Below are 14,944 nucleotides of genomic sequence, written 5' to 3' on the forward strand. Positions count from 1 at the left end.
AACAGAGCCAAGTGGTGGTGAATAACACCTTTAATCCTAGTATTTGGAGCTCACACGCCTTTAATCCCAACAGTAGGGAGGTGGAGGCAAGATGGGATGTGGTTGGGCAGAGAGAGGAATATAAGGCGGGAGGAGATAGGAGTTCAAGGCATTCAGTTTGAGAACTTGTGGAGACAGGATACCCCATTCAGTCCAAAAGTTTCATAGAAGCTCTGCGTCTCTTTCAGCTTTCACCCCTTCGTATTTGACTCCGGGTTTTTATTATGAAGACCAATTAGAATTCACACCACATTTTCCCATTCCTTATGTAAGTTATAACAAGAACTGAATTTTTTTAAAAAAAAAAAAAAAAAGTTATGTTTTAGGAAGTTGAGGCAATCAGGTTGTTCATGGAAGCAGAAATGGCAAGTAAATATGAGATGCAAGTGAATACCACACGACCTGATTTAATTTCTAAAAAGACTTCCATGGAGTAAATAAGTTAGATCCTAAAGAAAAGTTTGGACCAAAGGGCAAACAGACAGCAAGAGCACATGGTAAACCCATGCTGATGGAAGCAGGAGTGGCAGAGGCTAAGTGAAAGGCCATCTGAATCACAAGGGTCCAAACTCTGACCCAGCAAGTCTGCAGTCAGATAGTTATACATACATGTACACAGGCTGTTCATCTCAGCAGAGCACATGCACATATTTAGAAACAAATCAGCAAAGCTACAGGAAAGGCGTTATTTATATAATCACTTGTTTTTAAAGTTAAGTACACTTAAGCATGTACAGAGATTATCACTGAAAGCACACTTGGCGATCAGGTAACTGGCTACTTCCAGAAAATAGGATAGTGAGGGATTGGAGTGAAAGAGAACACTCAGTGCCTATTCTAATCTTAATCTTTTAAATTTAGAACCATGCATATTCATAAAACCTGAATGTATCTGTCTTTTAAGAAAAAACCGAACAAAGCTGGGCATACTAGGAAGTCGTACATATAGTAAGCAGATATGCACACTGGAATGTGAGAAAATTTCCCTGCTAGGTAACTGGCTTTTGGTTCCAGTGGGGAAAAGTAGCCTTAATGTATACACAGAAGTTCCTGGCTGCATTCATGACTTCTGACCACGCTCACTTCGTAGATGAAAGACGCTCCTACTTGTACACACGCTTGTGTTTCAGAACTCTCCGATGTATTCCAGGAACCAGTTTCCCCAGGCTTTGCAAACAGAACAAGAGTCTGGGTTATAAATAAACACAGTGGCAGCATACTGGATGACCAGCTGTGCTTCCACATGCCCATGGTTTCAGAATCACACCTAGCCTTAAAGGAAGCCACACCCGCAGAGCTCAGCAGACCGCCATCAGCGTCCTCCCAGAACTCGCAGGAAAGCCCCACCTCCAGGCTTATAACTCAGTGCTATAAGGTGATGATCTCAAGATCTGTACATCTCTATCTTTCAACAAAAATGGGGAACAATCTCAATTATTGCAGAACCAGAAGAAAGCCCAGCTGTAACTGGGGAAACATCAGAATTCTTATGTATCAGAAATCACCCCAGAGATTGAGTAAATTTCTCAACCTGGTTATCTCATCTGAAGTTTTCATTTATCAGTAGAAATACTAAAATCAGTAAATTCAACAGTTAAATTAAACCATGCTCACAATTGGGCTATAGAACCCAGAAAGGGCAGTGATGAGGTGATGTTTGGAGAAGAGCAGATTGCACTGTATCAAAAAAAGGGGTGTCAAACAGTCAAGATGAAAAGATGAAGGAAACTGCACCACACTTCATTCAAGTCACATCTGCTAAGAACCAGCTCCTACACACTTGTAATTTGGTCAGACTATCAGGTAGATATAGAAGACCGAGCAAGCTGCTTCTCTACTTTGACTTCTCTAAACTTAGGGGAAACATGTCCTGACTTGGCTAAAATGCTTTGTTGCTTGGTTTTTAATAAGGATAAAGTAATTAAGGTTTTCCACATAGTAGACATTCAATAAATGGGAACCACAATGATATGTAAAGTTCAAGCTTGATGACTGGCATCTGTGCTGTCATTGCTGCTTTTCCTGCCTAGAGTCGAGAGGAGACTTAAAGACCAGGGCCAACAGCAGTTAAATCAGACACTCAGAGGCTCAGCTCATTTGGTAAGCAGTGGATTACAAGGCTTTGATTTTCATACCTTTTACACATTTCTTTATATTAAAAGATACAAGATATATTGTTAAATTTCACTACAATGAGTGGTTTTTAAACAAAGGATATATGCAAAGTACCAAATCATGACTTCTAAGAGCTATAAACTGCTTCAAAGAAATAGCCAGGTATGGCAAACACTGGCATACCATACATCAGTAATGATCACAATTCTCTCAGGGATGACTAACCAAGAGAGGCAGGACAGCTACCAGAGAGAATGAACAGGTGGCTAAGTAGGATTGGCCCTGCTGTCTCCCAAAGTGTGACTCACAGTCAACCTGGACAGCACGGTACCTGAGTGGTATTAGAGATTGAGCCTGTAGCCTCACACTATCAGGCTAGTGTTCTACCAACTGAGCCCCAACCCTCACTTCATCCTTTAAGCTGGGATGATAAGATAGCATGTGATGACTATTATTTCTCTGTGAGACTTGAAACAATCAGGGCTGGAGATATGTATGGCTCAGAGCAGAGGACCCAGGTTCAATTCCCAGCACCCATATGACAGCTTACTCCAGTTCCAGGGGATTCAACACCCTCAGAGAGACATACATGCAGGCAAAACAATGAACATAGAAATAAAATTTTTAAAAAAGAAAAAAAGACTTGAAAGAATCGAGGGACGTTTGTGGTCTGCTACATTTTCCTAGCACACATGGACTTTAAATGAGTGTTTACTCCGTGCCATACGCTCGTCTAATAAAAGCGCTGCTAGAAGCACCTGTAGTAGCACCAGTTTTATAAGAAGCTGAGGAACAGCAGAAAGGACACAGATGTCTTACGCACCCTTCAATACCTACCTGAAGTTAGGCATGATCTTCCAGACAACATAAAACAAGGATTCAGGACTAAATGCAGTCTGGCTGCCTTGCCATAAAGCACACAGTGTCTTCCTAAACTCTTCTACTAGAGACCTGGAAAAGGGGGGGGGGGGGTTGATAGCTTTAGCCTCCATGAAAGGTCATTATTTCAACACATATGGCTCAACTGTATAAACACAGTAAAACATGAGAGCTTTTCAAGGACTTAGTCTTCTAAACTCAGCCTAATACCTATGTAAGAGCATTTTTAAAATCCCATATGAATAGTATTATTGACAAAACTAATTTTAACTATATTTATCTCTGAGTATATAAATGTACTATCATTTTCTTCACTCAATTTAAATGAAACATACAAAACAGTAAAGCAGTGGTTAACTTGCAAGCAAATTAAACATGTTCACTTAAAAACGTAAACAATCAACAGAATGTCCCCATCTCCTGCATGTTTCCTTCTTCCTTGAAGGGGCTTTCCAGATTGGACTCATTCACCTCTGCCTCAGATAGTACACGTGGTCATAAGACTTGAGGCTTTAACTCTACACACTGACCCTTAAACTCAAATCTAGAAGAGACTTTGACAATTTTTGGTGTCTGTGTCAGGATCTCATTATGTACTCCTGGCTATCTTGGACTTGCTACTTAGTCAAGGCTGCCCTCAGACTCAAACACCTCTGCTTCTGATGGGATTAAAGGTGTGCCCACCATGCCCGGCCTTTATGACTTTTTATTCAGGTTTTCCCATTTCTGACAGGAACTTCCTACTGGGCATCTTCTGGTCACTTCACAGTGACTATGTGCAAAGCTGCTCCAGTTCCTCCTACTCCATGCTCTCCTAGCTCTCCCCACACAGCCATTCTTCACTTTTTTTTAATTAATCAGATGAACTCCTAGAATAAAAACCTGGGAGTGTGAAAAAGAGTAGTCCTTAGCAAGCCCTCCTTTTCCCCATAGCTAGGATACATGCATAATAGGAGTTCCCCACTATCTGGGACTATGAGGACAAAGCCACTCCCCTGAATAAGAAGGAACCTAATGACTTTGCAAAATAGTTCTTGACAGATAATCTCCTAAATTTACATGAGAAAATAAAAACCATAGATACATAAGTTACAGCTAATTTTGATTCTTCTGTGCAAGTAGTTAAACTGATAAACTCTGAATTCAGCTACTAGATCTGGCAGTATAGTCAACCACTCCTGGGTACTTGACTGAAGGTTTCTCTGACAGCAAACCATATACACTGGCCTACCTCCCAAGAGACACTGGAACAGCCGGAAGGTGCCCTCTTAGCCTTCCTTGCAGCTGGAGCAAAGTACATGGCCTGGGTTCTGCACATTTGAAGCAGGAGTTAGGTGACACAAAAAAGAAGAGACAGCACCAAATCCTCTTTGGAGGTGGCAGAAGTAAGAAGCACCACCCCAAATCCAGGGGCAGGAGCAAGAGCTGCAATGTCCTCAGAGGGCAGTTCTGTGCATGACTGTGGCTGTGGTGCTAGCTTTGACCTGATTTTCAAGACATCCAGTAATGCAGACTCACCAACAGTTCTTCAGTAAATTCTCTTTTTGACTTAATCAGCCAGACAAATTTTAAATAACACCAATACACCGGGTACTGTTAGTGCTTCTCTTAACTTCTGCATACATGTATTTCCCCTTTATTCCCCCTGCTGTTTCCTTTGACACAACACAAGTCCCCTAAATGCAGGCACTTTCCTATTCATCCTATATGTTGTCGCCAAAGGAAGCTCCCTTTACACTCCACATGACCCCTTCTCTATGATGGGGCTCTATCTGCATTATACAATATTCTAACATTATCTCTCTCTCTCCCTCCCTCCTTTTCCCTCCCTCCCTCTCTCATTGAGGCGGGGCAGTGCCTCATAAATGGCCTTTCAAAATTAGTAGGAAAGAGGTGTGTGTGGGAGTGAAACAGGCTGGCGGGATTACACACATGGGTAAGGTATATCTTATTCAGTAATGGTATGGAAAAGATACACTATTCTACTAGTGTAACACAGCAGATCTTCCGAACCCCAGATGGGCAAAGCTGCAGTGAATCTACCTATAAAATGGTCCTTGATAACCACTTCTGTTTTTAACCCTTCCAGATTAACTCAAATTGGCTATTAATTTTATCATCCCAAACAGGCTTAACTAACATATCAGTAATGGATCCACAGATTAAGATGAACTTGCAATACTTATTGATGTCTGCAAAGGCTCGAGTGCAGCACTAGCTATGCTTCCCATTATAAGCAGAAATTTAAGGAAACAAGATTATAGGCTAGATTAACACAATATTAGAAGAGCTTTATAAGATCTACTCATTAGCTCAAATCTAAAAATCACCCGAGAAATTCATGTTTGCGGCTCAAAGCCAGAAAGGACATTTCTGATAACTCACACATTGTTGTCCCCTTGGCTCCTGGTGTGGTATGTTCGCCTTCCTGCTGTTTTTCCATTCCGTAATTCCACAGCAGGCAGTTCTTTGAAATAACAGCAGAACTGCTCAATGTTACTATTTTAAAAGGAAGTGAAGAAAATTATTTTTAAAAAAAATTTAAAGGATGGTTAAAAAAGGTTCTACAAAATCTACACAAGAATTTTCAAAATATAATCTTTCACGTGCCTCATTATACAGGACTCGGGGCAGTTCTAGTTCACCGAGTTTCACTGCTGCCCCTCGCTCTAAGAAATAACAGATATGCAACTCCATGGGAATGAACAAACGACTCAAAAGTAAACCTCCCTTTAAAAATCCCTTGTCCCTTCCTCCTTCCCCTCCCCCTTCATTCCTTCTTTTTTTTTTTTTTTTTTTTTTCCCGAGACAGGGTTTCTCTGTGGTTTTGGAGCCTGTCCTGGAACTAGCTCTTGTAGACCAGGCTGGTCTCGAACTCATAGAGATCCGCCTGCCTCTACCTCCTGAGTGCTGGGATTAAAGGCGTGCACCACCACTGCCCGGCTTCCTTCTTCTTCACTCTTTTCAGGCATGTACCAGAACACCCAGTATCTTTGTTGGGGAACTGCCATGGCCTGATGTCTGCTTGGGGTGCTCCCTATCAACTGAGCTACACCACCCCCATCTTCCACTTCTCTCTTTCAGGGTGCTTGTTTCCAGGTATTCAATAAAATAATTCTGAAAGGCTCTAAATGCATTTCTAAGCCCCCTCAACCCTAAGACATTTTTCTAAAACCTTACACTCACTCTCTCATGGAAACTGGACAGTCGCGCACACACACACACATGCTGGACTGCTCATCCCCCTGTGTCCTTGTGAATAATCTTCAAACATAACTGCATTCTGGGAACTGAGGCAAAGACAACCCACAGATGTTGACTCAGTTCTTGATGTATTGATTTAGTCACTGGACCAAGGTCAGGATGGACCACAGATGCTCTCCCTTATCTACCTGACCACACAGCTATTCTCCTGCCCTGGAATAGAACAATCACTGCTAGTAACCCTTTGAATACGCCAATCCAGTAAGTTGGAAAACAACCTACAGGTCCCCCTCTTGTGTCTGTGGCTTTTTGCTTTAAAAGATGGACTGTAACAGCTATCGAGGGTCCTCATATCCTGAACCTGAAGGCCCTGTCATAAGAGAATAAAAATTCTCTTGCTTTTGCATCAATTGAGGCTGTGTGAGTGGTGTCTGGAGCAACTCCTCCCTAGTCCAACAGTGCCACCAAAGAAAACAAACCATGGAAACAATCTCATTATTTAGATGTGCTGTATAATCATAAGGAAAAATTAGAAGTAACTAATTTCTCTGAGGAAAACAGGTGAGAGGGAAGACAAACCTCTAAGATTCAGTGTGGCTCTGCTCTGACTGGGAAGATAACTGACTTCCCCTTGTCGCCTCATTAAAGTCTAAAAGTGTAAAATTTTAAAGCAGTTTCTTCCACTGAGATCAGCCCTATTGGCCACTTTCTGTGATGTTCTCATGAAGACTTAACTAGTGGCTGAAAGAAGCTCTGAACCAGGTTCCCTGCAGCCTAGGGTCTACAGATTACAAGCCTATTTACTGGCCAGATACATCCCTCAGCCAGGGAAGTTTTATATTTTCAACTAAGTTTTTTTGTTTGTTTTAAACTTGTCTTTTCCTTCTCTAACCAGAGTTTGACTATGTTATCCAGGCTTGAGCTGACAATCTCCCTTGCTTTAGCTTCCTGAGTGGCTGAGATGGTATGCATCTACCATTAACATCTGCCTTGAGTTTTACATGTTTAAAACCTATTTTTTCAACAACAACAACAAAATAAGCTAGGAAATAGTTGAGGGGAATAAAATAGGAGAGAAACATGTACACATGGCCTAAAATAGTTTCTATCCCATCTTTCAAACAGACGTGTCCTGATCCCTCCTGTAGTCATTCAAAAATCAAACAGAAATAAGAGCTAACCATGATTTTCTAACAAAAAAAAAATGCTTGAAGACATTTAGACAGATAACATTATTTACTCTTCCCGCCTACTGTGTGAAGTAGGGACCATTTTCTCAATTTTACTGATGAGGGAAAAAAAGCACAGGAAGTAGTGTTTGAAGCAGAAGACAGTCTCTGAACACTTGGTCTGTTGTGTCAAATATGTAAACCTCTGACTGTAGCATTCATTACCTGAGTGACTGAAGGATAGCATTCATGAAACATGTGTTGCCCAAATTCCGGAGGCCTGTGGCACAGATGGCAGTCGCACTTCCCTGTAACATGGAAGAAGAAGCCATAAGCACTGCCGAGGATGGTTCACTGTTTCAAACACCAACACTAAGCCAAGGTCTCTGCTTGAAACTCTAGTGCCATGCCTATCTGGAAGCACTCCTTTCCCTCTTCTGCCCAGTGAGTACCTCGAGACAGCCTCTCTAGGTAATGTGAGAGCGTGGGTATTTTAGTATCTGTTTCTGAGAAAATACGCATCAACAAGTACCACAGATGCAAGAAAACGGGGAAATACATTTTAAGTTGATACATTTATTTACAAGAGTCTACTAAAAAATATAAATTGAAAATCACAAACATGCAAACCCCAACTTTTAACTGAAAAGCATACTCAAGTGACAGATGTGTTCCTAGCAATGAGTATAAACCATAAAACACAACCTGAAATTCTTAAAGACAGAGGCTTGGTTCTCTGAAGTTCTACAGATGCCCCCAAGATATGTGACTACCAGGAGGTAAATCCTCCAGTCCAACCCAAACATCTCTGCCTGTAATTCAGATGGCTAAGGCAGCACCTTTGCCATTTAAAACTTTAGGCACAGGTCCAGTGACAGCAAAGGTTTAAATGCAAGGCAAAAATACTGCTGGGTCATTAAAAAGTATGTAGTGACTCTGTAAATTTGAGTGGTTTCCAAAATGAGGATGAATACTTCCATGGTGAAATTACATTAATGAAGCCCTGAGGCAAACAAACAAAAAATCCTACCAAAAAAAAAAAAAGTTCAGACCAACAGAATCTAGGGAACTGTACTCAAAAGAGTTTTATGTCAACTTAACACAAGCTAGAGTCATCAGAGAAGTGAACCTCAAGAAAATGCCTTCATGAGACTGAAGATAAGCCTATAGGGCATTTTCTTAATTGGTGATTGATGCGGAAGGCCAAGGGCAGGTGGTCCTGGTTCCTATAAGAAAGCAGGATGAGCAAGCCAGAGAGTAAGCAGTGAACAGCACCCTCCATGGCCTCTGCATCAGCTCCTGTCTCCAGGGTCCTGCCCTGACTGCCTTCGATGATGAACTGTGGTGTGGAAGTGTAAGCAGAACAAACCCTTTCCTCCTGTGGTTGCTTTGGTCATGGTGTTTCATCAGGACAATAACCCTAAAACAGGAACATTACCAGAAGGAAGCAGGCTTCAGCATCACAGAAGGTGCCCGCATAAGGACTAAGAGTGAACTGCTTGGACAGGGTGTGCAGGGTGTGGTGAGCCACGCCTTTAATCCCAGCACTCTGAGGCAAAGGCAAGCTGGTATTTTAGTTCAAGGCCAGCCTGGTCTAGAAAGTTCCAGGCTAGCCAGGACTATATAGTGAAACCCTATCTCAAACAAACAAAAAAACTTGAACTGCTTGCAGAGTAGTAAACACCTTTAATCCCAACACTGGGGAAGCAGAGGCAGGTAAAGCTCTAAGTGAGGCCAGCCTTGCCTACATAGAGAGTTCTAGGATAGCCAGGGCTACATAGACCACCTCCAAAGGAGGGGAGGGGTGCTTTATAAGTGGCAAACATTTTTGCAAAACACTTCAAGACACATTAATAAAAATTTATAACAGGTCAAAGCACAGTTGTTAGAGCTCTAACAGTGATTAGACCTTAATTCTTGCATTTTTCAATACTTACATTTACTTTTAATAACTTGCTGTTTAGTGATGAGTTTTCCAATAATTTTCTTTTTCTATGCCTGTCAGCTGTAAAAGCTGAGCTATTAAGATATAAACAAACAGTTAAAAAGATACTAATGAATACCAGATATGCAGCAAGCTAAAGGATAAACCCAAATTGCCCTCAACATCTAAGGTAGAGTCCAGCCTGGCTGCTTTGTGAGGTCATCAAGTGACCAGTCAGGCCCAGTAGTATCTGAAGTGATCTGAGACTTTTCAGTCCCTGGAAATCTCCACTGCTCCTCCACAGCACGGGGAGAGCCAATGCTACTCCCAACAATGGTTAGGAGTTGTGGTCTGTAAGATATGCATTCCCCCCTGACAAGAGACTATGAAGCTTCAAAATTCAGAAGATCTGTTGCTCGTAACAAAAGGAAAACCCTGATCTTACACAATGGATAGGAAACTTAATAGCTATTCTCAAATAATATGCTGTTTCTTTCTTTTTTCTTTCTTTCTTGATCTGGAAAAGATGTTGAACTTCAGTTTGCCTCAGTGGACTGCCTTCTTTCTGTCCACTGTGAGGCATGAAGCAGCACAAGGACACAGGCATGGATAACCTCACTCATCTGATTTAGTTATATGGCAAAGGATATTTCAAAATAAATCTTTATACTACACTAGGAAAATCTTTGCTTAAAATTCAGAGTTACTCCCATCCTCACAGTATCTCCTTAAAGTTATCAAGAGAACTATCTGAAGGAATAAAAATTACCACTGAACAGTCCAGGCTTTAAGTCTGCCAATTCTTTTCTAAAATTTGAATCACCAAAGATACACTTTCTTTCCATAACTTCGTGAACTACAATATCTTTAGAACATAGATCTGGTATCAGTTGCTTCAAGCACTTGTGACCCTTTGGTGACAAGATATTAAACTATTCTTTTACCCGTTCTGGAAATGACATAAAACATGCTACTTAGTAAACATGACTAATATCTTTCGGGCTTAAACTACCCGAATAAAGCATTTGGCTTTTGAAAATACATTTTAAAATATATTTTATACTGTTATTCTCAAATAGTAGAGTCCTCTAGACTAGCGGTTCTTAACCTGTGGGTCACAATCCCTTTCAGGGTTCAACAACCCTTTCAGAGGGGTCATATCAGATATTTACATTAAGATTCATAACAGTAGTAAAATTAGTTATGAAGTAGCAATTAAAATAATTTTATGGTGGGAGTCCCCACAACATGAGGAAGTGTATTAAAGGGGCACAGCATGAGGAAGGTGAGAACCACTGCGCTAGAACTAAACTCTCCAATAGAATGATCACTCCTCGCTATACATAGCTATTTAAACTTAATTAAAATTGAAAATCATTTCTCAGTGACTTAGAGGCTTCTCGGGGCTTCTGTTTCTTGTCACACATAGCCCAATGCTGCTCACCTCCAATGAAAAGAATTAAATGCACTTTGAAAAAGTAAGTAGTCAAAAGATGACACAAGTACCTAAACCCAAAATATTAACTGTTTTAATTCTTCCCTTTCATCTTTATAATCTATTCTGGCAATGAGATATATGTAACTTTAGTTAACAAAGACGTTTTATAGTGTTGAAACAAGATATTTTTCCTTTATTATTCTGAAATATTCTACTAGTTTAACTTATGAAATAAAGAGACACTCAGATGATATGTTTTCACAATACTTTCAGTACACCAACTGCCAAAATAAATCAGATGGACACGACAATGTGGGTGATCTGTGAGGAGCCACCCAGATTTCATTTGAGTCAGCTGTCATATCCTGCAGTTTCAAAGGCATTGCTATGCGGATTTCTATTTATCATTTCAGTTCTGGGTCCTGGGAGTTTTATCTGAATAAGCAATTTGGCTACAGCAAGACAAGTTTTCAAATAAATTCTTATATTTCCTTAGGTCACAAAGCTCTTTGTAATTTCAAGTTTTATGTACTTTTCTACCAAGAAGAAGAAGAAATTGAGGTCCTATGTTGTGGTTTATTTGTGCAGTGCACACTCAAGACACTTGAACCTAACTTCTCTTTAAATACTGAAATCTGTTTTTCAAAGCAGATCTTCAGTATATTAAGCATAAACTTTTTAATGCCAAATATTTCTACAATTATCTTAATGTCCTTTCATGAATCTTCCTTGCAACCACCAAATTCTTTCTTGTGAGTGAACGGAATAGCTTGTAGCTTTGTGGGTAGTAATTTAAAGACAGGCTCTTGGACCTTGGATATGGTTTACGGAAAGTACTGAATGAAATATGGGCAGAGTTTCAGAAGTATAAACTCAAGGCTTTGTTTATCAACATTTCAACTGCAATCATATATCAAGCTGGTAACCGAGTGGTCCCTCCCCTTTCCAGGACCCACTACTCACTTTTCCAAGTTCTGTAAGTGTTCTCTCACTTTCTGCACGAGGCCCAGCTTGGTGTCATTGACCACAAAATCGTCACAGCGATAACTGCAAAGAAAATACTAATCAGTGTGTGTAAGAAGCTTGAGGGAAGCACACGAGCAAGCACTGAGATGCCTGACTGCTGCCAGCAGTCACAGGCTCTGCAGGCCACTGTGTCGAGCTAAGCTTAACAAGGATTTGGATTCCACAATGGAATGTTTTTAAGAGTCTTCGCTTAAAGCCACATAGGCAATGAACACTAGCATATTTTTAACGTTTTTAATTTTAAAAGCTCTACAGTGCTTCTTTTGAAATAAGCTGCTTCGTGGGCTACATTTTTTGTTAGTGGAGTTAAAAAGAAAGGGAAACAAAAAGTGTCCATTTTCCCCTGGTAGCATTAAACCTCACAGCTTACAATGATACCTCTCAACCCAAATTAATGAGAATTTGGGGGAGGAAAAACCAAAGTGAAAAGTAGAGAAAAGGTAATCAACTTGTAGGGATATCTACAGACAAAAACTTTAAAAATCATATTAAACACTTAACTACCAGAAAAAGAATTCTGATGAATTGGAAAGATCTTCCAGTCCTAGCCTGAATCTTTCAGTACAGTGATAAGGATTCAAGAAAAATTGTTTTCGGTATTTTTAAAAATGGATAGTTTATGTGGCCTCAAGTCAGAAAGTAAATAATACAAGGAATTACGTAGAATAAATTTAGACTTGAGCATTAGCATTTAGTTTTTTCCAGGAGGTCAGTTTTAACAAAAACTACTTGTAGGCTAGGACTACGTTTTTTTTTTTAATTTTTTGCTTTGTTTTTAATATGAGCTTTGTATAAAACCACTTGCACCAAAAAATAATGAAAATAGCATTTTGAGCAAAATTTTGAAAGCTTAACAATTAATAAAAAAGTAGGTCATAGCCGGGCGGTGGTGGCGCACGCCTTTAATCCCAGCACTTGGGAGGCAGAGGCAGGCGGATCTCTGTGAGTTCGAGACCAGCCTGGTCTACAGAGCTAGTTCCAGGACAGGCTCCAAAACCACAGAGAAACCCTGTCTCGAAAAAAAAAAAAAAAAAGTAGGTCATCTATAACCGAATCCCAAAATATGTCTCATATATATGAAATTAATTGGTAAGAAAGAGAAGTGATGGGAAAATAATTTAAGAAAACAATTACACACAAGCATATGGCATGACAGCTATTCAAAGCAGTGAAAACTTAAGTGAATGTGTGTAAAGATTACTGACACACCTTCACAAACTGACCACCCACATTTGTCAATCAGGATTTCTCAAGACAGCCTACAAGTTCTCAGGGTCAATTCCTAACCTTCCCACAAACACTCAGAGCAAACTTTCACACCCTGGGACTCTCGTTCTTTCTAGACTCAAGATGACTACAAGAAGAGAAGGTTTAATTATTCCTCTTCTCAGAATATGTATTAAGGTGACCTTATCTTTGAAAATCTGTGCTTCAAGCACTTGGTACCTCAGTGAACATTAAGCATTCCCTGAAGAATGAATTACATTTTTATTTCATGTTTCCATAAATGAATGCTTATCTTTTAGATAAAACAGCACAAAAGTGTTCAAAACAAAAATCACTCCAATTGCCAACATTCACTAGGAGATTCGGTCTAAGCATCTTCAAATCACAAGATGCTACCACATGTAATTGAGAAGTAAGACTCTAACTGCTTCCTGAAGGTTGTTGCTTTGTTCAAAGAAACAAATGGTTTCAAATTAAGTAACTGGTTTGCTTCTTAAAGTATGGTTTTTGTTATGACAAGGATTCAGCCTAGGATATAAAATGACATTGGTTAAAGTAATATTTTTACATATTGAAATATAGTTTTATAATCTTGCCTTGTTCTTAACCAGCCTGGTTCAAGTAGGTCAAGTTGCTTCCTCTCTCTGAATGAGGCACTCTGATAAATTGTAGACGGAGCTGTGCTAAAGTGGCTAAACACCAACAGAACTGGACTCACTTTCACAAAGTTTCATTAGTGTGTTTAACTTAACAACTGATGCAGTGTCAGACCTTTCCCTATTAGCCACGGCTTCAGTCTGTTGAACTGTATTTTGATTTCATTCTTAGAATGGAGGAAATGACAGTGTACAGGTCAAGTGCTTGCATCATTTCTCACCTTACACAGAACATCACCAATTATGCCAACAGAGTCTAATGACATTCCGAGGAAACAATGGAGAAATGTAGTATGTTTACATCAGCATGTTGTGCAGATAGCACCAGTTACAGGAATACCTAATTATGATTGATAAGCAAACTGAAATATCAAATATAATCATTTCCAAGATTAAGAATGGAGGGGCTGTGGAAATTTGATGTGCAAGTGTGAGACCCTAAGTTCATAGACAGCATCCACATAAAAATAGCATGGTAGTCCAGGCGGTGGTGGCGCACGCCTTTAATCCCAGCACTCGGGAGGCAGAGGTAGGAGGATCTCTGTGAGTTCGAGGCCAGCCTGGTCTACAGAGCTAGTTCCAGGACAGGCTCCAAAGCCACGGAGAAACTCTGTCTCAAAAAACAAAAACAAAAACAAAAACAAAACAAAAAAAATTGCATGGTAGCATGAGACTGTGATCCCAGTACTGTGGTCTGAGAGGGGTGGGCACAGAGATGAGAGAATATTGAGGACTTCCCTAGGCTAGGTACAGCAAGCTCTAAGTTCAAAAAACTAAGATGAAGAGCAACAAAGGAGGACTCCTAATACTGATGCACACAGAGGCAAGCTCAATCATAGATATGTGTGCATTTATGCATACACTAAACACACAAAAAGAATGGGGAGAAATTTGTTTTTTTCAAAACAGGGATTCTCTGTGTAGCCTTGGCTGTCCTAGTGACAGCTTTGTAGACCAGGCTGGCCTTGAACTCACAGAGATCCTCTACCTCCCAAGTGCTGGATTAAAGGTGTACATCACTATGCTAAACCTACTTAAAGACTTTTTCAGAATGGGGGGAAAATTTAATATTCAGATAAAGATATACTATTGAGACATAAATCAAGTAGAGATTAGAAGAAAAATAAATATATTAAAGGTGGCTTATCACAAAGTAAAGAACAGTAATTACAACTTGCTATGGAAAAAAAAAACCTAAAATGTATAAAAAACTTCTTGAGCCAGGCAGTGGTGGCGCACGCCTTTAATCCCAGCATTTGGAAGGCAG

The 14,944-nt window shown here is 40.1% G+C and overlaps 1 protein-coding gene across 5 annotated transcripts in view; it reads right to left on the reverse strand.

Annotated features, from left to right (window-relative positions):
* Usp3 (ubiquitin specific peptidase 3) overlaps window positions 1-14,944 on the reverse strand; it is a 76,536-nt gene that overhangs the window by 21,135 nt on the left and 40,457 nt on the right. For all 5 annotated transcript variants that reach the window (XM_057766711.1, XM_057766710.1, XM_057766714.1 and 2 more), the window contains 5 exons: window positions 11,732-11,815; window positions 9,344-9,425; window positions 7,632-7,714; window positions 5,419-5,532; window positions 2,992-3,105 (listed from right to left, as the gene is read on the reverse strand). In XM_057766711.1, coding sequence (XP_057622694.1) covers window positions 2,992-3,105; window positions 5,419-5,532; window positions 7,632-7,714; window positions 9,344-9,425; window positions 11,732-11,815 — 477 coding nt within the window. The remainder of the gene's footprint in view (window positions 1-2,991; window positions 3,106-5,418; window positions 5,533-7,631; window positions 7,715-9,343; window positions 9,426-11,731; window positions 11,816-14,944) is intronic.

Source organism: Chionomys nivalis, chromosome 4 (assembly GCF_950005125.1).
Source record: "Chionomys nivalis chromosome 4, mChiNiv1.1, whole genome shotgun sequence".
NCBI classification, from domain to species: Eukaryota; Metazoa; Chordata; class Mammalia; order Rodentia; family Cricetidae; genus Chionomys; species Chionomys nivalis.